We start from the raw sequence: 25982 nt of genomic DNA, 5'->3' as shown, positions 1-25982 counted from the left end.
ACCATGGGCTGAAGAGGAGGCAATGGAGCCTGCCAGGCTCCTGAACACTCCCTTCTCCCCTCCGAGGCTGCAGCCTTTCTCCCAGTTTTCTGCCTAGGCCCTTCAGAAACATGGGAGCCTGCACGCTTTGCAACAAAAAAGTGACAACGAGCCTCCCTAGTATGTGCAGGCAAAATAAAACAGTCCATGCACGACTGAGGATTCTCCTTAGAAACCAGAGCATGCTCATGTCCCAAACATAGTACGCAGCTATCATGCCCATCTTCTAGGGGCATGGCCACCCCACAATCCACACAGCAATGTCCCTCCTGATATGCCATACTGCCAGGGACCGGAACCCGGAAGTACTTCGCCACTTCCTGTTTACCGTTAGCCAGTAGCACCGCAGCTAACCTTGCTTATATTTATTTATTTTATTATTTTTTTGTTTGTTTGTTTGTTTGAAGTTTACTCTGTGTGCCGCTGTGGGAGTGGTACGCTATGAGGGGGTGAGCAGAGGAGTGCTTGAACTGGGAGAGGGAGAGGGTGCGCCGCCGAGCGCATCAGCCCGCGAGCCGCGAGCAATACGCCAGGGTGAAACTCCGCCAAAGCCGGGAGTCAGAGACCCCCGGCTCGACCAGACCAGCGGCAGACAATGCTCAACGTGGACCTCACCAAGCGCGTCAGCTCACGAGCCGCGAGCAATACGCCGGGAATAACACACAGCCACCGCTGCCGGGAGCCAGGCAACCTCCGGCTCAACCAGGCAGGATGATGACTCTGCTGACACGGGGCAGAAAGAGCTCTAGGACACAGCAATCCAGGGAGGCTGCCGAAGACAGACGCCCCGACTTACACAGGTAAGCGGACTCAAAGCTGTACACCTTCCTTCTCTTTCCTTACAACTCAATTCTTGTCTTTTTTTTCCAATACGGATTGTGAGACACTGCACCCTGACGCACAAGTGGTGATCAAACAATCAGTGATTACACGCCAGCGAAGGCGCTTTATAGCTACGCTATGGCGTGGCCGGGCAAGCTGGTGTGTCTTAAAGAATTATCCACATACCCTGACAAGCAGGGGGATCATACCCCGTACATATGGAATATGTAACGGAGTGGAGAGATAGTCTTGAGACGATAGAGAACAGCTTTTAATTAGTTTGAATTCTTTGTGTTCTTTTTTTATTCTTAACTATTTTCAGTCCATCAAAACAGGATATTTCAAACTGTTTTATCATCAGATCCATAAAGTAAATATGAAGTGTCTCTTTGACAATAACAGATTTTTGTAATATATGTGTCATGTCAGATTTACTAGGTGTGGACTCTCAGAGACTCACTGTGAAGTCGTGGCCTCAGCTCTGAAGTCCAACCCCTCCCATCTGAGAGAGGTGGACCTGAGTCACAACCAGTACCTGCAGGATTCAGGAGTGAAGCGGCTGTGTGCTGGACTGGAGAGTCCAAACTGTAGACTGGAGACTCTGAGGTCAGTTCACTTGCTTATGTAGGTGTTTGTTTGTTTGTTTTTGGATATATATAATATAAGTCCTTGACTGAGGTTATAAAGCTTTCAGTGTTTTCAGAAATGTTGTGTCTTTCCAAATGGCTGAACAGTTGGTTATGAAAGGCAGAGAAATGATGACTGAGAACATTTAGACATCATCAAGTTTGAGATTTATCCAAACAGAATTTAAGATTCCTGAGGTTCTGAGGTTTCTTTGTTTTCATGTTAACGTCACATAATCATTTGAAGTCACAGACCTTTAGACTGCAACAATAAGCAAATAAATAGTCTGCACTGGAAACATCTTGGACTTTAAGGACAGGTTGATATTCTTTCACACTCACACGCCCATTAGGACTGCACCATTAATGATCTGGATTCATACGTCTATGTGATCTCATTTCTAAATGACAAGCATTCACTGGCTCCTGTTTCCCTATGCATCCATGTGTTGACTGATGTGCTGTGGAACAATCCCAGTTGCTATCAAGTGTTTCTCTATCAGTGGGATCCCCCACCCCCCTGAAAGAAAGCAAATATTTTATTGATGTTATTTACCTTGTTTATGTGCACTGCCTTGATTTGAACTCATTGTGAGAGTCTTTACTGTGTTTTCCTGTCGCTGGGCTGCGTTTCTCTCCCTCCTCCTCGACCCACACAGGTGACGTTACTTGAGTTAACAGCCTCTGGTTACGTCACTGTAAGTGGAATAAAATCTTCCAAACGTGTCATTTCTTATTGTAATCCACCTAAAAGCAAAGACAGACACATGTGGACTCCAAACTAGTGGAGCTGAAGCTGACAGGCTCCGTCCCCTCCAACAAGCGTGTGTTGAGGCTCAACTGGTGTGTGTGCAGCAGCCCAGAGTTTTCAAAGTGTCTGTGTGTTCATAAGTTTTGTATCTTTTAACTGAATCTCTGTGGTTTGAAGTTTAGTTTCTCTCCTGCGTTGCTGTTTGTACTTTCAGATATCTGCCTTATTTTACTGTTTCATGTTCGCTGTCAGACGGATAAGATTCGTATGAAGTCACTGCAGATGAAAACCCAATATTTTCTGCTTTGGCTGCTTTGGTAGTTGATGTCTGTAATCATTCCTTCTGTCCATACTGTCTGTGAAGCAGTCCCTTTATAACCTGACTCCAGTGTTACCAGATGGAGGACAAAATCCACAGTCTTGTTCTGTGTAAAAGTTCAGTTTAAACTAATATGAGGCTTCAGACGTCTGAGTTACAGTCAGTATTTAGTGTTTGACAGTGTTTTTCTTGTTCAGACTAAAAAGATGGCCGCAGTGTGAGTGAACGCGACTCAAACTTGTCTGCTTGGTGCTAGTAAAAGTAGCTTTATATGCCTTCTTTTTGACACTTAAACATTGTCCTTGTTTAAGTCAACCAGTGTTTAAAGTGATTTAATTTGCTGCTGGATCTGTTTAATTTTTGCGTTTGCTACCATGGAGGGAAGCATGTCTCTGCAAACTTTGTGGGACGCCATTCAGCAGAGCAGGGAGGACATGCTATCTCACTTCGATTCCAAAGTTGACCCTATTCAGAATAGTCTAACCAGCATTCAAAATTCCCTGACTACTTTGGGAGAACAAGTCGACTTGTTACAACAACATGCTGGGGCAACCGAGGATAATGTACAGGAGTTGGTCGTCCGGGTGAAGCAGCTCGAGAAAGAAAATGAAAATTCTTCGCCTTGCCAGGGAGAAGAAGAATCTGGAGTTCAATGGGAAGTGCATCTTCATCTTTCCTGATTTCAGCCCTGACCTGGTGAGGCAACGTCTGAGCTTTGATCCAGTCAAATGTAAGCTCTGTGAACTCAATCTGAAGTACTTTCTCCGTTAACCCACGCTGTGTGTTGTTATGGATGGCAAACAGCAACGCTTCTTCACCCACAAAGATGCTGAAGCGGTCTTCATGTCCACTACAGACTCTCCTGGATAATAAAGTGCCGTTGAGGTGAGGTTGTTGTCTGTCAGTTGCTAGCAGTTGCTATCATTAGCCTAGCAGCTATGATTAGCTTTTGAAGATCCAGTTGGTCAAACAAAGTGACTTTCTCCCTCAGTTTAATTTTTCTTTTGTGCTTATCTTCTTTCAATGTCATGACTTACTAAGGTGATGTGTTGACCCACCTTTAGTGTTTTTCAGTTGTCTTTTACGCAACAGGTGACTTTTACCTGTCTCATTACTCTGCTTGTTTACATTTCAGTGTCGATAACGCTCACTTCTGCCTTCAGTTTTCTGGCATGATAGAGTCCACTTTGTGACACTGCCCCCTGGCGGTGGTTATTACTAGCTATCGCTTGTGTTATCTAGATATACATTTCTGAGCTACTCTTTTTCTCCCCTCTTATCAGTGCAGACTGAGCTTTAATTTTAGTTGACGGTCTGCACCTACACAGTTAAGTTTACTTGCGGAAGTGCCTTGGGATTTGGTTTCTGGGTTACTGTGCCTTCTTGTTGTATGTATTTTTTTTTTTCATTTATTTTTTTATTTTTTATGTCTGTACTTTTTTGTACTACATTTACTACATTTATGTTTGACTAATAACAGTATCATTGTTAATTTTTACCTCCAAATTGTATGAATTTAAGGGATTAAAAATAATTCAAATGAACATAAGGAGTCTTTTGCCTAAAATAGATTTGCTCCGTGCATGGGTTGTTCTACATAAACCTAACATTATTACACTCTCTGAGACTTGGCTCAACACTAACATCTCAGATAATGAATTAAATATTGCAAATTGTGTCCTATACAGATCTGACAGATGCTCCAGGGTGGAGGTGTGGCTATATATGTCTCCTCTGATCTTGTGACCGAGTTAGTTGTTCCTACTATTGACCCTCTACATTTTGAAAGCATATTTATTAAGATAAATTTTCATGTAAATAAATGTCTCACTATTGGTAGTATATATAGGCCACCCTCCTCTCCAGCTGAGTCCTTCAACTGCATGATCTCTACCATCAATTCCATCTCCAGTAGCAATGAATTAATCTTACTCGGAGATTTTAACAAAAACTGGATGGATAAGTCATCTGATAAAGAAAGAAAATTATTTAATAGTATAAATCTTATTCAACTAATTAATGAGCCAACCCGAATCACCCCTAGAACACAATCTTTGCTCGACTGGATTCTTGTGTCACCTTGATAGAATCTTGAAGGCTGGTATCATGTCCGATTGCTTCAGTGATCATTCAATAGTTTTTTGTGTATGGAAGATTAAATTATCTAAATTACCCCCTAAATTGATTAAAATCAGACAGTTTAAAAAATTGAACATTGATCTGTTTATTAACAATCTGATAAACATTAATTGGGATAGATATCAACTTATTCCATATGTTCAGGATGCTTGGGATTTTCTGCACAAAGAATTTTCTGAAGTCGTGGACAAACATGCACTCTGGAGAACTGTTAAAGTTAAGGGCAAACATCTCCCTTGGATTAATTCCGAACTTATCAGTCTCTTCAGAGAGAGGGATAAAGCATGGGCAACTTATCGTCGAACACGAGATAATGCTGACTGGGAAGTGTACTAGCAACTACGTAATATGAGCAAAACAAAAACCCGTAATGCAAAATCCAACTACTATAAAGAATCTCTCACCTCTGATTTTAAGAACCCTAAACAATTTTGGAATAAAATTAAAACTATTACTAGTACATCTAATAAACATACTATTAATAAAATAAGAGCTGATAATATTATACTTCATGACTCATTATCTATTGCCCAAACCTTCAACCAGTATTTCTCGACTGTCTGTTCCTCACTACTACCTGTATACTATCTGCCTAAGTGCACTTCTAGCAATATTTCAGCATGTTCCAGTTCTTTTTCATTTAGGAAAATCTCTCCATTAGAGGTCCAGAACACCATCAATGAATTGAAAATGAACAGTAGCATAGGACTTGATGGTCTAGAGAACAGGTTCATCAAACTAGCTTTACATGTTATAATATATCCACTTGCTGATTTATTCAACCTTTCACTGTCCACCTGTGAGTTACCAGCTGTCTGGAAATGGGCTCGCGTCACTCCACTCCATAAAGGTGGCGATATACTTGACACCAATAATTACAGGCCAATTTCAATAATTTGTTCCATTGCTGAAGTATTTGAAAAGTTAATTTATAATCAACTCTCCCATTATGTCACTATCAATAATATATTATCACCATTCCAGTCTGGCTTCAGGTCTAATTACTCAACAACAACTGCCCTCCTAAAGTTTACGAATGATGTGTTCTCTGCTGCAGATAATGGTGAGCTCACTGGTGCGATATTCATTGATTTAACTAAAGCCTTTGATTTTGTTGATTGTTATTTGCTGTTAGACAAACTTTATTATCTAATATAGGCCTTTCTCTTAATGCAATTCAGTGGTTTAGCTCATACCTTCACAACAGAAAACAGTGTGTTGTCTTGAATGGATTTCAGTCGGATCTGCTTATTCAGCAGCATGGTGTTCCTCAGGGGTCAACTCTCGGCCCACTGTTATTTTCTATATATGTAAATGATCTACCATCAAGTCTTGCTACATGCCGTGTTCAACTTCGTGCCGATGACACCGTCATATATACATCCCGGCCTGACATACTACAAATTCAGTCCTCTCTTCAATCTGATTTCACCTCAGTACAGGAATGGTTATTTTGTAATAAACTTCCTCTCAATAAATCAAAATCCTACATCATGATATTTGGTACCAAGCAAAAATTGAAATCCAAACCTGGTTGTTGTGTTATAAACTGCAATGACGGCTAATCATTGCATAAAGTTGACAGTTTTAAATATCTCGGTGTATGGCTAGATTCTGAACTTACTTTTAAACTTCATATAAATCATGTTCTATGGAGAGTCAACTTTGGTATTAATATGTTATATCGCTCCCGTAACTGTTTTACATTCAATGTCCGCAAGAAACTTGCCACTCAACTGACACTTCCAATCATGGATTATTGTGATGTCACATAACAAATCTGATCTTGCTTCACTTAACACAACCTATAATAGACTCTGCAGATTTGTCCTAGGTTGCCCTTACTTCACCCATCACTGCACAATGTATAATAAACTTGACTGGCCATCACTGAATGTGAGAAGACATATGTACTGGTTACATCTTATATAAAAATGTATTTATTTTAATTATCCACCTTATTTACAGCAGTTTCTTATACCGTATACATCAAATTATCATATCAGACATTCTACCCATCTCTGTTTTTCTGTTCCTAGAGTCAATAAATCATTCGGCACAAGATCATTTATGTTTAAAGCACCAACAGATTGGAATAATTTACCAGCTAACATCAGATCTATTTCATCGTTTGTTATTTACAAGAGTCATTTGTCTTCTCATTTTAAGATGGCCTGTTCTTGTTTTCAGTAAAACTGTGTGACCTCTCTGATTTGGTGATTTAATCATATACATTATTTGCTGTTGTTTCAGTGTTGGCCATTGTGGCCTTCTTATGGTTGTATTGTCCTAATGTTGTCATGATTTTAACTGTGGTTTGTCTTCTGTTTTTTTTTTTTTTTTTTTTTTGCTGTATTGTTTGTTTTTGTCTATTGGTTTCTGTTTTTGTGTATTGTTGAGTCCATGTTTGTTATATGTCTGGACCCCCTCGAAAACGAGATGGTGCATCTCAAGGGGTTTATCCAAATAAATAAATGTCAGTTTCTTGTTGAGCTGCAGAGGAGGAACAGTAACTCAAAGAGGGAGTTTGGTGCTAAACAGTCTGTAACTTTGGTCCACACCCTCTTGATTTGGATAACTCACACTGCTGAAGCTTCATATTAGTTTCATCTGAACTTATGAAGACATTTCTTACAGTGTAGCTGAGTTAAGAAGAGACCACTTCACACTCAGTATGGACAGGAGGAATATTTACTGCCACCAATAACTCTTTTAATGTGCATGTGACTGTTGAACAAACTTGAACAAATGTGTCCCTCTCCTTTTTATTCCATATACAAATACAGTATGAAGGTCATGTAAGAAATGAATGAATGAACAGTGTTTTAGTCCAGCGTGTCTGATTTGATATTGATCCTCTAAATACAGACTTGACTGAGATCAGCAGCATGTTGTTAATCTGTGTTGATATGAATAGGTGAATGAATGTTGTGGTGACACTTGGATGATGTCTGTAGAAGGCTGACATCATGATGATCCACAATAACACAATGACAAAGTCACTCTACTCAGTTTAGGGCAAAGCTCATTGATCAGGACATAGTAATGTTGAGCTACACATTTAACACCTGAACACATCTGATTGTATTATTAATGATTTTTATCTCCATCATTTATTCTTCATTCAGACTGAGGGGCTGCTGGTTGGCAGAGGTCGACTGTGTTTCACTGGCCTCAGCTCTGAAGTCCAACCTCCCATCTGAGAGAGCTGGACCTGAGTGACAACAAGCTGCAGGATTCAGGAGTGAAGCAGCTGTGTGCTGGACTGGAGAGTCCACACTGTAAACTGGAGACTCTGAGGTCAGACACCATTTTTTACTCCTGTGCTGAGATTATTATGATGTGAAAGTTGTGTTGACACTAAACTGCAGACATCAGAGGCCTGTTGTTCGAAACCTAGATAAGGGATTAAGCTGGGATATGTTGGTTATCCTGGCTTAATTTAGCATTGATTCAGTTGTTCGAAAGCAGAGGCACATATGTTGCCATGGAGATTTATTCTGTGCACTTAGCCTGGTCCCGACCAGGCTAACAACCAGGCTTAGTTTAGCCTGGTGCCTTATCTATCCAGTCAGCTGTCACTGCGATCTGAAATCAATGTGTTTTACCGTCATTTCATGTTCTTACGTACAAATTTGCCTCATTTTTGAACAAAATACATTAAGCCTGCAATAATAAAAAAAAAAAAAACATTTAACAAAACATTCTGCTTGTCATAGCCCAAACATACTTTGACATGCACATATCCTTACCAATAAAAGGATTAATTGTTGGAATAACCATACAAGTAGGTGTATTTGGCATTAACACAATTAGTGGTTATTAGGTTTCATAACTGTATGACCTTCCCAAATTATATTTCCAGTTAACTGGACCAATAACTCCAGTGTACTTTACATCAATGAATGAAAACATGAAGATGAAACCACAATATTCTTTGACTTCATTTTATTTAATCAACAATACCAAAATCAGTCAGTGTCTGCTTTGAGCTGTGGAGAGAAAGAGAGAAATAATATTGATTAATACATTGCATCACAGTCAATGTATTCCAAGTCCAATTTCCTTAAGGTCTTTCTTTTAATTTGTCTGTCAAGCTCCATGTCCTGCAGCTTTCTCTTTTCACACTGGAGCTTGACATCTGCCAGTGCTATCTGCTTCCTCAGATGACTTGCTTTTATCTTAAGCGATTTATACTTTTTATAAAAACAAAACATGAAAATACAATCCTGATATAAGCAGCTATACAATGAAACTGCAAAAGCAGCTATTTTAACAAAACACCTTATAAAGGCAGCTATGTTAACAAAAAAACCTTATTAAGGCAACTGTTTAACTAAAAACGTGCTATAAAAAGTATGACAAATAATGTGATCAGTCACTGTCTGATTGGAGCTGGGAGAGAAAGAGAGAAATAACATTGATTAATACATTGCGGCATGCTTACAATGTGCATTAAAATCACTTACCTCTTTCTCTAGTTTCTTAATTTCTAAGTCCAGTTTCCTTAAGGTTTTTCTTTTAATTTGTCAATTTGTCTTACACTGCAAGACAATCCAAAGTCAGACAGTCCACATAACACCACTGGTTGATTAATGAATGAATAAAACGATTGATTCCATGTACAGTATACTGGAATAATGTACCTTGTATGAAGAGGGCGGTCCGCAATTGTTTGCCACGCACTCTCTCTGCTTTATTATCGCTGCAGTGTTTCCTTTCTTCATGATTATATGTTTTACCTCTTCATAAGTGCCGGAGGTCGCCTCCTCAGCCTGGCTTGGCGTTCGAACAACCAATTAAGCCAGGATGGACTTAGGGGAATTTTTCCAGCCTCGCTTTCTCACCTATCCTGGATTGGTTAATTCTACTTTCGAACAACAGGCCCCAGGCTGATCAGGGTTGGAAGTAACGAATTACAAATACTCACATTACTGTAATTAAGTAGATTTTTTGGGTACTTGTACTTTTATGAGTATTTTTTTCAAGTGTGTAATTTTACTCATACTTGAGTACAATTTACACCATGTAATCTACTTCGCTACTTTTAAAATCATAAGTCGCTACTGAGTACGCCCACAATTTGAATTAATATTCAAACCTTTCATCTGCATCTTTGTAGCCAATAGGGCTGTCTGATCGACCACGCCAATTAACATATGATGTAAGGAAAGGACAACTCCACTGCAGTAGACACAGGTGCTCCAAATTCAGGCTAACGTTTAGCATGGAAAACAGGGCACAAGCAAGGGGTCCCTTGTTCTCTTACTTCAAGATACCTGAATGAAAATGTTTTCGTATGATAAGCGTTACCTCTTTACAGACACATCCACTTCACTCTAATCCCTTGCAGTTTTGTGCAAAACCCACGCGGTTATTTTGCGTGCTGTATTTATGTAATTTCACCTATTCTGTTTTATTATTCCTGCATATTGGGGTCCTTAAACAGTATGACAGTTGGATAAATTGGGGCTGACTGGAAAGGTGTGACTCTTGTGGAGTCAGTGAGCCCCATGTATTCATGTGTGCACCATGTGTTTACACTCTTGCCTCATAATAGGCATATCATTGCAGTAATTTCACTGTATAAGGTGAGCTGTTTTTGATATTTTATACAGGTGAATCGAATCGAATGCCTGCTATTGACAACGCAATAAAACATCCATTGGTTAAAAGTAATTAATACTCTGAGTAGTTTTTGAGAAGAGTACTTTGTACTTTTACTTAAGTATTGTTTAAACACCAGTTCTTTTACTTGTAATTGAGTACAATTTAAGCAATGTGACAGTTCTTGTACTTGAGTACAAATTTCCAGTACTCTTTCCACCTCTGAGGCTGATTATACTGATCCACAGTGAAGTCTATTTGTCTTGTTCAGTGGTTTAATCCATTGACTGTGGCAGAGCAATGTGGAGCAACTGAGGAGGGATCCCTCTTCCAGGACGGACAGACGTGCAATAGATGTCGTACAGAACAGATCAACATGATAAATGAACAGTAATCCGTATGACACAATGAGACATAAAGAGAGACAGAGACAGAGAGAGATGCAGGACAGACAGTAATGATAATAGCTTACAACAACATTCATTTAAGTAATAATGTTACAATAATAATTACAGCTATTGTGATACAATATGTTGCAGGTATATATTAATATATGCCAGTATGTGTATGTGACAATAATCATATGTGTACAATAACAGTAGAAGTATGACTAATGATAACAGCAGCAGCAGGAGGCATCAGGCAGGACCACGGCAGCAGCACAACCACACACGTCACACCATCCAGGCACCGCTGCGATACGAGGTAACCTGCAAGACAGTGGAGCACAAAGGCTCCGGAGGAGAAGCCGAGTTAGTGACATGGAGTAGAGCTGAGTTAGCGAGATGCGTAACAGGACATGAGTGTTAGCAAAGGAGAGAGAGAGAGAAGGTGCTTGGTGATGAGCAGGCCCACAAAATCAAGTCAGCCATTGGACAACCACCCCCTCAAACCAATACTCCTGATCTGCACCAGGACATCAGGGTTAAACGTTAGGGGAGACTCAACAGAAATGACAGACGAGATGTCTAAGTGTTTTCTCACATCCTTCCACACCAATAATGTGTTGTAAATGATTATGTTGTGATCAAGGGAATTTATTTGGTCTATATTATTGATAAAAGGTAGGGATTTAAGTCTTCTGGCTAGAGACTCAAGACTAAGCCAAAAAGCTTCTTGCCTATATGTAAACCAGTCTGACATCATTTTGAGCTGAGCCGACCAATAGTATAATTGTAAGTTAGGGAGAGATAAACCTCCTAATTCCTTCGGATTAGTAAATTTGGAGAACTTAGAATCAGTAGTTTAATCAGGGAAGGATGTTCATTTTAATGACATTGATCCTTCAGAGGAACAATGTCAGTAAGGAGGTCCATGTCTTCAAATCCATCTTAATTTTTTGAGTTAATGGAGAGTAATTTGTCTCAAATAAGTTATTCAAATCAAGAGTGATGAAAACACCCAGATATCTGTGACCCTCATTCGTTATTTGACATTGTTGTCATCCGTTAGTTGACAACAAGTACACTTGTTACTATAAATAAGTGCAGTAACACCTTCAGCAGGAAAAAGCCAGTGCTTTATCAATACACGTGTTCAGCATGTAGAAAGCCATATTTCAATCTGCTCTGTCCCTCATTCACCGCCGCTATGGTTTACAATCATGGTTTACACAAGCACAGTTGAATTTGTAATTGAACAGCCCTGCTTTAAACACTTGATTTCAACTTAAATTTACCCTCATGATTCTTTAAATAAGTGATTTGTGTTTGGCTGCACAACATGAGTTAGTGATGATGGAGCCACTGGTGGAGCTGGCAGAGTTTAAGAGGTGAAGTCACTACATCTTTATTGAAGTAGCAGCACGTTGTCAATGATATTTATGAGAGCTGTTTTTCACTTTTTGTATTTTCCAGTCTTTAACCTGCATCCTGTTGGGATCAGCACAATAACACAATGACAAAGTCACTCTACTCAGTTTAGGGCAAAGCTCATTGATCAGGACATAGTAATGTTGAGCTACACATTTAACACCTGAACACATCTGATTGTATTATTAATGATTTTTATCTACATCATTTATTTTTCATTCAGACTGAGGGGCTGCAGTTTGTCAAAGATCAGCTGTGTTTCACTGGCCTCAGCTCTGAAGTCCAACCCCTCCCATCTGAGAGAGCTGGACCTGAGCTACAACAAGCTGCAGGATTCAGATGTGAAGCAGCTGTGTGATCTGAAGAAGAGTCCACACTGTAAACTGGAGACTCTGAGGTCAGTAGAGGGTTGGAGTGGGTCCATGCTGGTTTCAGCAGTATTATATTAAACACAGTTAGTATCAGAGCAAAGATCCAGTACTTCCTGTAAACCTCAGACCTTCTCAGTGGCTCAAAGAGGGGAATGGTGACAGTCTTCAGAAGAGGACAGAGAGACAGACAGAGAGAACAGTCAGCCAATCAGATCAGAGAGAAGCTTGTTGAGATCATGTGTTTAAGTTGATGTGAAGACGACTGTTGTTGTGTTCATGTCTACAGGAAGTAAAGATGGATTACAGCTGTGTGTGTGCGTGTTATATAGCCTATAGTGTTACAGTGAAGGATGTTGGTATTTGTTCTTCATTCAGTCATTTGTTCTAACAGACTCAGTAAATCCATCATTAAAGTGAATCCCTCTGTTTGTGCAGCCATGATGCGTTCAGGACTCTCAGCAGTTTATTTACACTGTGTACTTGAGTGAAATCTGCAGAGTAAACAGACTTGATGTCCAAAGTCTCTACAGGTCTGTGAGCTTCCAGCTCAGTGTGTTCACTCCAACACGTTAACATGAGAGCTGGAAGGAAGCCGACTACGCTACACAGCCGCTCCACTCTGCTCTGAACAGGAAGTCCCTACTAGTCTTTATACTGGATGTGCTGCATCACTGACTGACAGCTGGTTTATAACTTCTCTTGTCTTCTTCTCTCATCAGATGGAGGCTATGAGAGGATCAGCTGTGTCCTGAGGATCCAGAGACGTTTAAGCAGCAGCATCAGTGTGTGTGTGTGTGTGTGTGTGTGTGTGTGTTGTTGTAGTTACTTTCAGTCACCAGTAGATGGAGATAATTTTATGCCCCTTAAACATTAACTGACATTTCAGTCCAAAAGGAAGAACTTCATATTGTTTAGTTTCATTCCACAAACACATTTTCCAGGCCTGGGTCTCTTTTAGTATCTTGCAGTCATTTAAGTGTCTTTGTAGCCACATTGTGTCTCTTTGCAGGTGAAGGCCAGGAGAGCCCCTGACACTGTCCAGTAGACGGTGGTATTTGTATAAATAATGGGTATATAGTTAAAAATAAAGTGAATTTTGATACGTTTGCTCCAGTGTTTGGTTACTGTGAAGTGCAGATTGTCAGCTTTGTGTCTCAAAACATTACTAACAGGCTATTGTTCTTTCTTCTTTTATGCTTGTTGTAATCCCTCTTTGACCTTGCTTGGCTTCTGGACATTATGTCTAAAAATAGACAATATCATGAGGCCGTATGTAGTTTGACTTCCTTTTTTTTATTACGAGCAGCCTTTTATTTCCCATCCCCCGCCTCCGTGTTTGCTGGAAATGAATGTTTTGGTCTGGTGACAGAGCAACCATTTGATTTCTGGCTCAGTTAGGATGATTTCAGGATATGGCCTGCTGTGCAGGATTTTCCTAAAAACAGTAGACTCATACAGATGTAATCCCTTAGTCATACTCATCACTTTTGATGCACAGGAAATGTGTGATGGTGTATGTCCCCGGAGCGACTGTGCTCTCTGTCTGTATTTTCTGTGTATTTTCTGGGTATGGGATGTTGATGGAGGTGTAACCCCACAGTGTTTTGGTGAAGTTAGGGCTCCATAAAAAGGTAGTGATCAGATACCAGACTTGGTTACTTACTTGCACACACCAACACACACACACACACACACACACACACACACACACACACGTGTTCTCAGTTTCCTTTCTGAAACTTGAATGCATCATCTTACAGCGGACAAACCACATGCTACCACCCCCTGTAAAAGTTCTGAATGAAATGGTGTCCGTCTTCCTCGGGCTGCTTTGTGAACAATGACACCAGTTTCAGACACTGAATTTATTGTTTTTCCCATCACTGTATCGATGTCGAAGAATTTTGTTTAGATGTTTTTGCATTTCTGCCATGTTTGGTTGTCTCTTTGTAATTGCTTCACTCTTTGTACCCATATTGTGTCTCTTTGTGGTCATTCTGAGTCTGTTTGTTGTTACTTTACATGTCTTTGTAGCCATGTTGTGTCTCTTTGTTGGCATTTTGTGTCTCTTTGTGGTTATTCTGAGTCTGTCTGTTGTTACTTTACATGTCTTTGTAGTCATTTTGTGTCTCTTTGTAGTCATTTTGTGTCTCTTTGTTGGCATTTTGTGTCTCTTTGTAGCAACATTGTGTCTCTTTGTAGCCATGTTGTGTCTCTTTGTAGCCATTTGTGTCTCTTTGTAGCCACATTGTGTCTCTTTACATTGTGCCTCTTTGTTGGCATTTTGTGTCTCTTTGTAGCCATTTGTGTCTCTTTGTTGGCATTTTGTGTCTCTTTGTAGCCATTTGTGTCTCTTTGTGACGTTGTGTCTCTTTGTTGACATTTTGTGTGTCTTTGTAGCCATTTGTGTTTCTTTGTAGCCACGTTGTGTCTCTTTGTTGGCATTTTGTGTCTCTTTGTAGCCATTTGTGTCTCTTTGTAGCCATGTTGTGTCTCTTTGTTGGCATTTTCTGTCTCTTTGTGGTTATTCTGAGTCTGTCTGTTGTTACTTTACATGTCTTTGTAGTCATTTTGTGTCTCTTTGTAGTCATTTTGTGTCTCTTTGTAGCCATGTTGTGTCTCTTTGTTGGCATTTTGTGTCTCTTTGTAGCCATTTGTGTCTCTTTGTAGCCACGTTGTGTCTCTTTGTTGGCATTTTGCGTCTATGTAGCCACATTGTGTCTCTTTACATTGTGCCTCTTTGTTGGCATTTTGTGTCTCTTTGTAGCCATTTGTGTCTCTTTGTTGGCATTTTGTGTCTCTTTGTAGCCATTTGTGTCTCTTTGTGGCCACGTTGTGTCTCTTTGTTGACATTTTGTGTGTCTTTGTAGCCATTTGTGTCTCTTTGTAGCCACGTTGTGTCTCTTTGTTGGCATTTTGCGTCTTTGTAGCCACATTGTGTCTCTTTACATTGTGCCTCTTTGTTGGCATTTTGTGTCTCTTTGTAGCCATTTGTGTCTCTTTGTTGGCATTTTGTGTCTCTTTGTAGCCATTTGTGTCTCTTTGTGGCCACGTTGTGTCTCTTTGTTGACATTTTGTGTGTCTTTGTAGCCATTTGTGTTTCTTTGTAGCCACGTTGTGTCTCTTTGTTGGCATTTTGTGTCTCTTTGTAGCCATTTGTGTCTCTTTGTAGCCATGTTGTGTCTCTTTGTTGGCATTTTCTGTCTCTTTGTGGTTATTCTGAGTCTGTCTGTTGTTACTTTACATGTCTTTGTAGTCATTTTGTGTCTCTTTGTAGTCATTTTGTGTCTCTTTGTAGCCATGTTGTGTCTCTTTGTTGGCATTTTGTGTCTCTTTGTAGCCATTTGTGTCTCTTTGTAGCCACCTTGTGTCTCTTTGTTGGCATTTTGCGTCTTTGTAGCCACATTGTGTCTCTTTACATTGTGCCTCTTTGTTGGCATTTTGTGTCTCTTTGTAGCCATTTGTGTCTCTTTGTTGGCATTTTGTGTCTCTTTGTAGCCATTTGTGTCTCTTTGTGGCCACGTTGTGTCTCTTTGTTGACATTTTGTGTGTCTTTGTAGCCATTTGTGTCTCTTTGTAGCCACGTTGTGTCTCTTTGTTGGCATTTTGCGTCTTTGTAGCCACATTGTGTCTCTTTACATTGTGTCTCTTTGTAGATTCGGTGTCTCTTTGTTGGCATTTTGTGTCTCTTTGTTGACATTGTGTGTCTCTTTGTAGTCATGTGTGACTTTGTCATCATTTTTAGTCTCTTTGTGGCCATGTTGTGTCTCTTTTGTCATCATTTTTAGTCTCTTTGTAGCCATATTGTGTCTCTTTTGTCATCATTTTTTGTGTCCTTGTGGTATTTTTTGTGTCTTTGTAGTCATTTTTAGTTTCTTTGTGGTCATTTTGTGTGTAGTCATTTTTGTAATCTTTCTTAATGGACATTATTAATCTTGTTGTAGCCATTTTTTTGTTGTTGTTTTGTTGCCATATTGTGTTTTTTGGGCCTTCCTAGTTTCTTTGTGGATTGTCTCTTTGTAATTGCTTTAGGCCTCTTTGTCTTCATGCTGTCTCTCTTTGTAGTCACATTGTGTCTCTTTGTAGTCATTTTGAGTCTCTTCCTGGTGCGTTCATGTCCATTTGAGTATCATTTTGCAGGTGAAGGCCAGGAGAGCCCCTGACACTGTCCAGTAGACAGTGGTATATGTATAAATAATGGGTATATAGTTAAAAAATAAAGTGAATTTTGACACGTTTGCTCCAGTGTTTGGTTACTGTGAAGTGCAGATTGTCAGCTTTGTGTCTCAAAACATTACTAACAGGCTATTTTTCTTTCTTCTTTTATGCTTGTTGTAATCCCTCTCTGACCTTGCTTGGCTTCTGGACACGATGTCTGAAAACAGATAATATGATGAAAGTCTGACTTCCTTTTTTTTACTACGGGCAGCTTCTTATTTTGCATGTTGCTGAGCCAGCGTCCATGTTAGCTGGAAATGAATGTTTTGGTGTTTGGAAATGTCCCAACTGTTCAATTTTAGCTGAGTAATAATGATTTCAAGATATAGCCCTACTCTGCAGGATTTTCCTTCAGACTCACACAGAGGTGACCCTCTCAGTCATCACGTATGACTCACTAGAAGTGTGTGGGAGTGTATTTTCCTGCAGAGACTCTGCCCTCTGCCTGGGTTTTTTCACTTTCTGTGCTCAGGACATTTATGGGTGTGTAACCCCACCATACTCAGGTGATGCCAGGGCTTGATAAAAAGGTAGTGACCACGTGTCAGACTGTAATCAGCAGGTCTCCAAACAGGAGAGTGAATTTGGCAATAGTACTTTCAGTTTCGGTTACCACAAACAATAACCCCCGCCCCCCCCCCCAAACTCACACAAACGCAGACGCACATGCCCTTGGGTTCCTCCCTTATAGTCACATGATATTCATAGTCTGCCCTACCTCTTGCAGTCGTCTTGAACACGTCGCGTCCTCCTGTAAAACTTCTGAATGAGCTATTGATCATCAGTCTGCCTCGAGCTGCTCCTTGAGCCATGAAACCAATGTCGGACACTGAATTAATAGTTTTCCAAACCGCTTATAGATTTACAAGAGCTCTGTGTCGGTGTTTTTGCGTCTTTGCCATGCCTGGACGTCTTTTCCTGGTCGCCGCCCTGCTGTCTTGTTGCGCAGGTAAGGTTACAAGTTTGTATCTGTAGTTTATGAATTATTAATTCTACCTTGCTACGGATTATAAATGCCTGTGTTAGATACAAACGCAAGTCTCCGTTTAGTGTAACTGAATAATGGCGTCGTTTGGGGATAAATTAGTTTTTCCTCCTCCTTTCTTATCCACTCCTTTCTTCTCCTCCGCTCCTCATTCTCTTCTCTTTATTTTAGTCAGTAATTCCTGAAATGCCCCTCTAAATATAATAACAATCTTAAACGATTCCAGAGAGCAGACGCTTGCAGCTACTTTACGCACCGCAGATCCAAACTGTGTGCCATTTTTGTTTGAATTAGTCATCACAGACGCGATGTGGGAGACACTGGGAGACTTACATTTTATTTCAGTTTGAGTTTTGGCGTAAAAAGACACTTGAAAGTGGGAAAGCAATTCGGCGTCTGTCAGAGACGGTGTGATTTTTACGCCTGACTAGTTTTCTTGTTGTTCCTCTTAATCAGAGGTGGGTAGTAACTAGTTACATTTACTCAGTTACATTTACTTGAGTAACTTTTTGGATAAATTGTACTTTTCACAGTAGTTTTAATGCAAAATACTTTTTACTTTTATTTGAGTTATATTGTTTTAAAGCAACAATACTCTTACTTGAGCACAATATCTGGCTACTCTACCCACCTCTGAGTACATGATTACATATATATATGTACAGTATATATAAGAATATATTTGTGTTTCTTGTGCCTTGATTTATGTTATGTTTGTAAAGATTTAATTTATTTTTGTTTTAGTTAAAGGGGTTTCGTTTAAAATACATGAATTTGCAGGTTATTATTTTTGATTGATTACATTCATGTTCTTATTTTACAAATAAATCAGACGTTACTCAACAGTTACTCAGTACTTGAGTAGTTTTTTCACCAAATACTCTTTTACTCTTACTCAAGTAATTAGATTGGATGACTACTTTTTACTTTTACTTGAGTAATAATGTTCTAAAGTATCAGTACTCTTACTTGAGTACAATATTTGGCTACTCTACCCACCTCTGCGCTTAATGTTGGGTTATTGCCTAAATTAGTCTGGCTGCACCACAGAGAAATATCACGCTGTTACAAGTAAAAATCCTACATTTAAATATTTACTGAAGTAAAAAGGTAAAAAAAAACCGTATTGGCATCAAAAAAAAAGGGGAAACTGGGGACTGTTGCAACACTTTTTGCATTCCTGTCCGTCACTCTGAGACTATTTGGACAACATCAACCAAAGTTTCATGTTTTAAACCTTCATCTGCCTGATACTTACTGAAACATGATCACTCAGAAGAAGACGGAAGGAGATGTTGCAACTGTTGCAACTTGCAACAGTGAAAAGTACATTTCACTTATTAACTTCTGCTTTTGTGAGGGCTCTTGGTCTCTTGGTAGAGGGTTTGTTTTGCCTACGTACCTGCCACGTGTCTTATGATTAGTATGTGGGACAGTCCATTTCTATGAGCGTGGTGTGCCGGTAATTTTGAACTCTGGTGGCTGAGGAGAGCAATTGGCACGTGACCTGTAACCTGGAGGGTCTCACGAGAAGTTTTAATCATTCATGTTTGCTGATCAATGTTCTTTCTTACCGTCATTGTCTCCGTTTTCAGTCTTTGTCCATTGCGTCCAGTTTTAAAATTTAGGAGAAGAGATGATACGTCATGTTTGTAGTCGACCAATGAAGATGAGTTTACATATCACCTTGGGTTCGTCCTTCACCTTCTCATTTATAAGTGTGTAGGTCTATCGTCCGTGGGACAGATGTAAAGTTCTGGGTAGCCCTGCACTAACATGATTGAACTCCAAGGTTCTTGCAGCAGGTTTGATGCTGTCTGATAGGGGAGCAGCCAAAGGGGGAATTAGTTTTGTCACGCGGTGGCGTCCAACGACAACAATTTCTGTTTTGAGTTCAGCTGAAGAAACTTTTTTTGACAACCTTCTTTTTTAACATCAGTAAGGCAGTCATTAAGTGAATGCTTTATATTCAAATGACTGACGGATATTTATCAAAAGTCTCATTTTGTAAATGTTTTGTGAAAGCACTGATACTAAACCTTACAATATTGTCGCAGTATTGATGTGTAGGTGGTCAAATATTTTGTCCAAATTGCCCAACTCTAAATTAGAGTTAAAACAATTTCATCCTGTTGGAATCATGAACATCTGAACCAGATGTCATTGCAATCCATCCTGTAGTTGCTGCAACATTTCACTCAAAATGTCGACCTTGAGAAGAAAGGTCAGAGGATCATCTGTTGTTTCATTTCAGTCTGGACCAAATTTGTGAACTGATTTACTGACGTCCTAAGAAAAAAACATTAAAAAACAAAAGTTACACAATCTTGGAGTTGTGAAAAGGTCAACTGACGCACATTTGGATCATTTACAGAAATGTAAACACCAAAGAAGAATTGAAAGTCTGCCCTCAGACATGACACGACATGACGCAGCAAAAACATTACTCCAGCAGCCAAACTGTAATGGACTGTGCAGTATGTCCTGAGTTTTAAGATTTACTGCAAAGGGAAAGATTAGACCTATTTTAAATGATTTTTTTTGGCCACTTGGGAGCAGAACAGACAAGCTGCAAACATTAACACTTATACGTCAGGCTTTTTAGCTGCTAAATACAGTTCATCAGTTACATGCTAACTTTGTTTGTATGTCTCTGCACCAGTGTTAGCATGGCTGGAGGCATTATGGGTTCATGAAGTCTCTCCATCCCATTCTTGTGAATGCGATATCTCAATAACACTTGGAAGGGATTTTCTTCATATTTGGCACAAATGTCCACTTGGACTCAACGATGATCTGATTAGAATTTGGTGGTCAAAGGTCACTGTGACCTTACGTCCATCTAATTCTTGTGAATGCAATATCTCAAGAATGCTTGGAGGAATTTTCTTCAAATTTGGCACAAACATCCACTTGGACTCGGCTCAGCTCAGAATTTGGTGGTGACAGGTCAAAGCTTAGTGTGACCTTGCATCTATCTAATTCTTATGAATGCGGTATAACTCAAGAGGGCCCCTAGGGAATTTCCTTAAGTTTGGCACAGAAAAAAAAGATAACACGCACATCCCAAATAAATATTGAAAGGGTGCTGGATCATAAACTTCTAACATCCTGTTGGGTAGGGAGGTAGAGAGCGAGTTAGACTGGGCCGTCTGGCCTCCAAAAAACTCCTTCAGTCTCAAGTTATGGAAGAATTTTTGCATGTCAACCATCGTGTGGAATTCATTACATTGTGTTGTGGGCACAAATGAAAGGCCTTTGTTGAGAGCGGATATGCATGTGTGTGAAATGGGCTTACTGGAGAGGGTCTGAACGATTATTTCTTCTGCCTCCGGGTCGGGTATGGTTCTCTTGGTGGGAGATTTTTTGCCGCACCTGCATTTCTTCTTGTGTGGGATCCGTTGTCGGTTTCTAAAAAAACGTGTGACCCGTCCGAGGTGAAGTCAGAGTCCAGCGAAGACGAGCTACGTGAAGCAAAGTCGCTCCGCTGCCTTCACGTTTTTCCAGTATGTCACAAACTGAATGTCTGACCTCTACAAGACCCAAAAGAACAGACAATGGAGTCATATGTGCCATATGCCATATGTGCCCCCAGCCACCACCATCTCACTTTCTGAGTGATATACCTTCTGGCAATTATCCATGTGGTCGCTGTCAACAGTGTCGTTTCACTCATAAAACCAATTCATTTTATCATCCTCATACAGGAAAAAAATTGTTAATCAATGGTATCATCACATGTTCAACCTCTAATGTCATTTACATGTTAATATGCCCATGTGGACTGTCTTACATTGGGAAAACTACAAGACCTCTGACAACCCGCATAACAGAACATCGTGGCAACATTAGGAATAATGTAGCTTCTAGTCCCGTGGCTGTACATTTTGCAAAAGCAAAACACAATATTTCTACTCTAAAATACGTTGGAATAGAAACTGTTAAACATCCACGCAGAGGGGGGGACATAAACACCTTGCTACTTAAAAGGGAATTATTCTGGATACATACGTTAGGCACTTTAGCTCCTAAAGGGCTCAATGAAGAGTTTGACATCAGACCTTTTCTGTGATTTGTGTACTGTGTTTTTTCATGTGGTTCGACCTTATCTGTTTCTTCATCTATAATCTGAGTGCAATGTAATGTGTTTCTATTACCCTGACTAAAAATTTACATAAGAGGCGCCTCTTATAGGTAGTACAGTATGACGGCTTTAAGCCTGAGTCCTTCATTGTGAGTACTTCTACTTTGGGGTATGTATAAAATATGTAAAATGTTTGTAATGTATTTTCATGACTATTTACATTGTAGATTCTCACTGAAGGCATCAAAACTATGAATGAACACATGTGGAGTTATGTACTTAACAAAAAAAGGTGAAATAACTGAAAACATGTTTTATATTCTAGTTTCTTCAAAATAGCCACCCTTTGCTCTGATTACAGCTTTGCACACTCTTGGCATTCTCTCCATGAGCTTCAAGAGGTAGTCACCTGAAATGGTTTTCCAACAGTCTTGAAGGAGTTCCCAGAGGTGTTTAGCACTTGTTGGCCCCTTTGCCTTCACTCTGCGGTCCAGCTCACCCCAAACCATCTCCATTGGGTTCAGGTCCGGTGACTGTGGAGGCCAGGTCATCTGCCGCAGCACTCCATCACTCTCCTTCTTGGTCAAATAGCCCTTACACAGCCTGGAGGTGTGTTTGGGGTCATTGTCCTGTTGAAAAATAAATGATCGTCCAACTAAACGCAAACCGGATGGGATGGCATGTCGCTGCAGGATGCTGTGGTAGCCATGCTGGTTCAGTGTGCCTTCAATTTTGAATAAATCCCCAACAGTGTCACCAGCAAAACACCCCACACCATCACACCTCCTCCTCCATGCTTCACAGTGGGAACCAGGCATGTGGAATCCATCCGCTCACCTTTTCTGCGCCTCACAAAGACACGGGTTGGAACCAAAGATCTCAAATTTGGACTCATCAGACCAAAGCACAGATTTCCACTGGTCTAATGTCCATTCCTTGTGTTTCTTGGCCCAAACAAATCTCTTCTGCTTGTTGCCTCTCCTTAGCAGTGGTTTCCTAGCAGCTATTTGACCATGAAGGCCTGATTCGCAGTCTCCTCTTAACAGTTGTTCTAGAGATGGGTCTGCTGCTAGAACTCTGTGTGGCATTCATCTGGTCTCTGATCTGAGCTGCTGTTAACTTGCGATTTCTGAGGCTGGTGACTGGATGAACTTATCCTCAGAAGCAGAGGTGACTCTTGGTCTTCCTTTCCTGGGTCGGTCCTCATGTGTGCCAGTTTCGTTGTAGCGCTTGATGGTTTTTGCGACTCCACTTGGGGACACATTTAAAGTTTTTGCAATTTTCCGGACTGACTGACCTTCATTTCTTAAAGTAATGATGGCCACTCGTTTTTCTTTAGTTAGCAGATTGGTTCTTGCCATAATATGAATTTTAACAGTTGTCCAATAGGGCTGTCGGCTGTGTATTAACCTGACTTCTGTACAACACAACTGATGGTCCCAACCCCATTGATAAAGCAAGAAATTCCACTAATTAACCCTGATAAGGCACACCTGTGAAGTGGAAACCATTTCAGGTGACTACCTCTTGAAGCTCATGGAGAGAATGCCAAGAGTGTGCAAAGCAGTAATCAGAGCAAAGGGTGGCTATTTTGAAGAAACTAGAATATAAAACATGTTTTCAGTTATTTCACCTTTTTTTGTTAAGTACATAACTCCACATGTGTTCATTCATAGTTTTGATGCCTTCAGTGAGAATCTACAATGTAAATAGTCATAAAAATAAAGAAAACGCATTGAATGAGAAGGTATGTCCAAACTTTTGGCCTGTACTGTATATATATATATATATATATATATATATCTTGGATAATATGCCTCTATTTGTTATGCAAGTATGGACCTTTTGGGCTATTTTGTATTCGCTGGTTTTGTACTATATGATGTGTACTTTAATATTTATGTAGGGTGACGTTTTTACATATATGTGTACTCTAGATATGTGTGTACTTAAGGTCACTCTTCATGTTTATGCTGGACTACTGTATTTATATTAATACATCTTTGTCTGTATTTTTTCATTTTTTTAAATGTCTGGTTTGCACACAGCTGTGATTCATCTCACTGATTACGGTGGATATTTAAAGATGGCGTTTCTGTTTGTATCCTATTACAAGTCTGAGGAAGAGCCTGCGTTGCTCGAAACGGCACTTGACTGAAAATTAATTGGGAGCTTTATCGGTGTGCGGATCATTTTTTCCTTTTTTAAGTTTGGCACAAACATCCACTTGGACTCAGCAATGAACTGATTAGAATTTGGTGGTTAGAGGTCAAGGTCACAGTGACCTTGTGTCCGTCTCATTCTTGTGAATACTATATCTTAAGAGGGTCTTGAGGGAATTTACTTAAATTTGGCTCAAACATCCACTTGGACTCAGGGATGAACTGATTAGAACTTGGTGGTAGAGGGTCAAAGGTCACTGTGACCTTGTGCCCTTCTAATTCTTGTGAATGTAATATCTCAAAAGGTCCATGAGGGATTTTCTTCAAATTTGGTACAAACGTCCACTTGGACTTATAGAAGAACTGAATAGAATTTGATGGTTGAAAAATCAAAGGTCACTGTGGCCTTGCATCTATCTCATTCTTGTGAATGCAATTCTCTTCAAATTTAGCACAAACGTCACTGTGATTGCACAAAATACGTTTTTGGCCCAAATTCAAGAGTTTGTATGCTAATTATGACAAAATTTCACACAATTGTCTCATAGGACAAAATGATAAAGTCATGGCATTTTAGATCCAGAAGGTCAGAGGTCACTGTGACATCATAATGCTCTGTAAAGACACTCTTTTGGCCAAAATTCAACATCATCACTCAGGAACAGAAGGGGAGATATTACTTTACACTAATCTTGGGGGTTCATCTTGAAACTGTGCTGATTGGTTTTTGGCACAGCTTGGAATGCTTTAGCGTTAGCTTGGCCGTCAATGGCAATGTTGTTTTTGGATGGTGGAGTGTGAGGTGAGCCCTCATGTTCGTCGTGTTCCCAAAGTATCCTCATATGCCGATTGACACGCATTGCAAATTGCATGTGCCATATCCAAGTCCTCCTTTCCTTCCATGTTAAAAAACCAAACAAGTCCAGAAGATTGATTTAATCACAGATGGCACGTTTCTGATTTTGTGCTCGTGTCTCCTTCTTTGTTGAGATGAACTTCCTGCCAAATACTGCTGACTGAGACCTCTGCTTACTTCACCAGGAAAAAAACTACAGCACCATCTAGTGGAGCAAAAGAACAATTGATTGTATTATTCTAGCACCAAAAGTTGTGTTAAAATGTGTATTTGCGAGTCGGCATGTATCGCTATATATGCTGCATTAATTTTTTCCCCCACCCTTATTAAGTCTGGCATTTGTTGTGTTTTTTCATGCTGTTTGTTGCTGAATTTAACCGACACCATGTTTTTTGTTTTTAATTCCTAGGAGACGTCCAGAAGGTGAGTGCACCAGTGAAGATCCTGACCTTTACTGGCCAAACGGTCATCCTGCCCTGCCACATCAATGTCAATAATGGTGACTTCCCAACAGTGGAGTGGTTCCACAGAAGTACGGATCAAAAGATCGCCCTCGTGTACCGGCAGGGCTGTGAGACCTTTGCGGAGAAGGACCCGGCCTTCCACTTCAGGACAAACCTCTTCATGAATGAGCTGAAAAATGGGAACATCTCGTTGAGGCTTTCCAACGTGCAGCTCTCTGATGCAGGAACATTCATATGCAAGATAATCTGGAGTGCGCCCCAGGAGATCGTTAGAATAGAGCTTGTTGTTGGTACGTCTAAAACCTTTATTTATGTAGGAAAAGCTGTGGCGGTGCATTACAGCCTCCTCAAAGATTCTGGAAAATTTACTGACTCAATTTCTTGCCCAGAGTTAGATGAGAAGATACCACTGTATTCTCACATAGCCAGACCTATCTCAGGCTGGAGAAAGGTCTGGCTGACTACATCATTATCCTATGAGGTTAATTTGATCAAATATAAAACTTTAAATATCTCTCTCTCACAAAGACCAGATAATACTGCTCCCTGATGTCTTGTCCATGTTGATAATGAATCTGATTTTGACAGAAGTGGTGGATGCATAATACCTAGCATACTTTGTGTAATTCTTGTTTGTTTGTTTTTTTGTAGCTGCAGTTTCGAGCCAAAACTCTCAATGGTTTTAGATGCAGGTGATGACGTGACTCTGCTGTGTGAGGCGAGCTGCT

At 40.1% G+C, this 25982-nt stretch overlaps 2 protein-coding genes across 4 annotated transcripts; both read left to right on the top strand.

The window, feature by feature from the left end:
- Positions 1-462: 462 nt before the first annotated feature.
- LOC125884458 (ribonuclease inhibitor-like) lies at positions 463-13587 on the top strand. Of its 3 annotated transcripts, none has more exons than XM_049569446.1 (4): positions 463-839; positions 1291-1372; positions 7905-7996; positions 12338-13197. In XM_049569446.1, exons 1-4 carry the CDS (start codon positions 751-753, stop codon positions 12561-12563), a joined length of 489 nt encoding a protein of 162 aa, XP_049425403.1. In that variant the 5' UTR covers positions 463-750; the 3' UTR covers positions 12564-13197. The 3 variants fall into 3 exon arrangements, with proteins under 3 accessions (XP_049425403.1, XP_049425402.1, XP_049425404.1); XM_049569447.1 differs by lacking the exon at positions 7905-7996 and adding an exon at positions 13205-13587 and having other exon boundaries at positions 466-839; positions 1291-1467; positions 12338-12511; XM_049569445.1 differs by lacking the exon at positions 7905-7996 and having other exon boundaries at positions 1291-1467.
- Positions 13588-16919: 3332 nt separating this feature from the next.
- Positions 16920-25940, top strand: LOC125884306 (myelin-oligodendrocyte glycoprotein-like). Its single transcript, XM_049569204.1, has 3 exons — positions 16920-17652; positions 25200-25544; positions 25906-25940. The coding sequence occupies exons 1-3, from the start codon at positions 17514-17516 to the stop codon at positions 25938-25940; spliced, it is 519 nt and encodes a 172-aa protein (XP_049425161.1). The 5' UTR covers positions 16920-17513.
- Positions 25941-25982: the final 42 nt, after the last annotated feature.

The sequence above is a fragment of the Epinephelus fuscoguttatus genome, linkage group LG23 (genome assembly GCF_011397635.1).
Source record: "Epinephelus fuscoguttatus linkage group LG23, E.fuscoguttatus.final_Chr_v1".
In the NCBI taxonomy this organism is placed as follows: domain Eukaryota; kingdom Metazoa; phylum Chordata; class Actinopteri; order Perciformes; family Serranidae; genus Epinephelus; species Epinephelus fuscoguttatus.
This window is presented reverse-complemented; position numbering and strand designations above follow the sequence as displayed.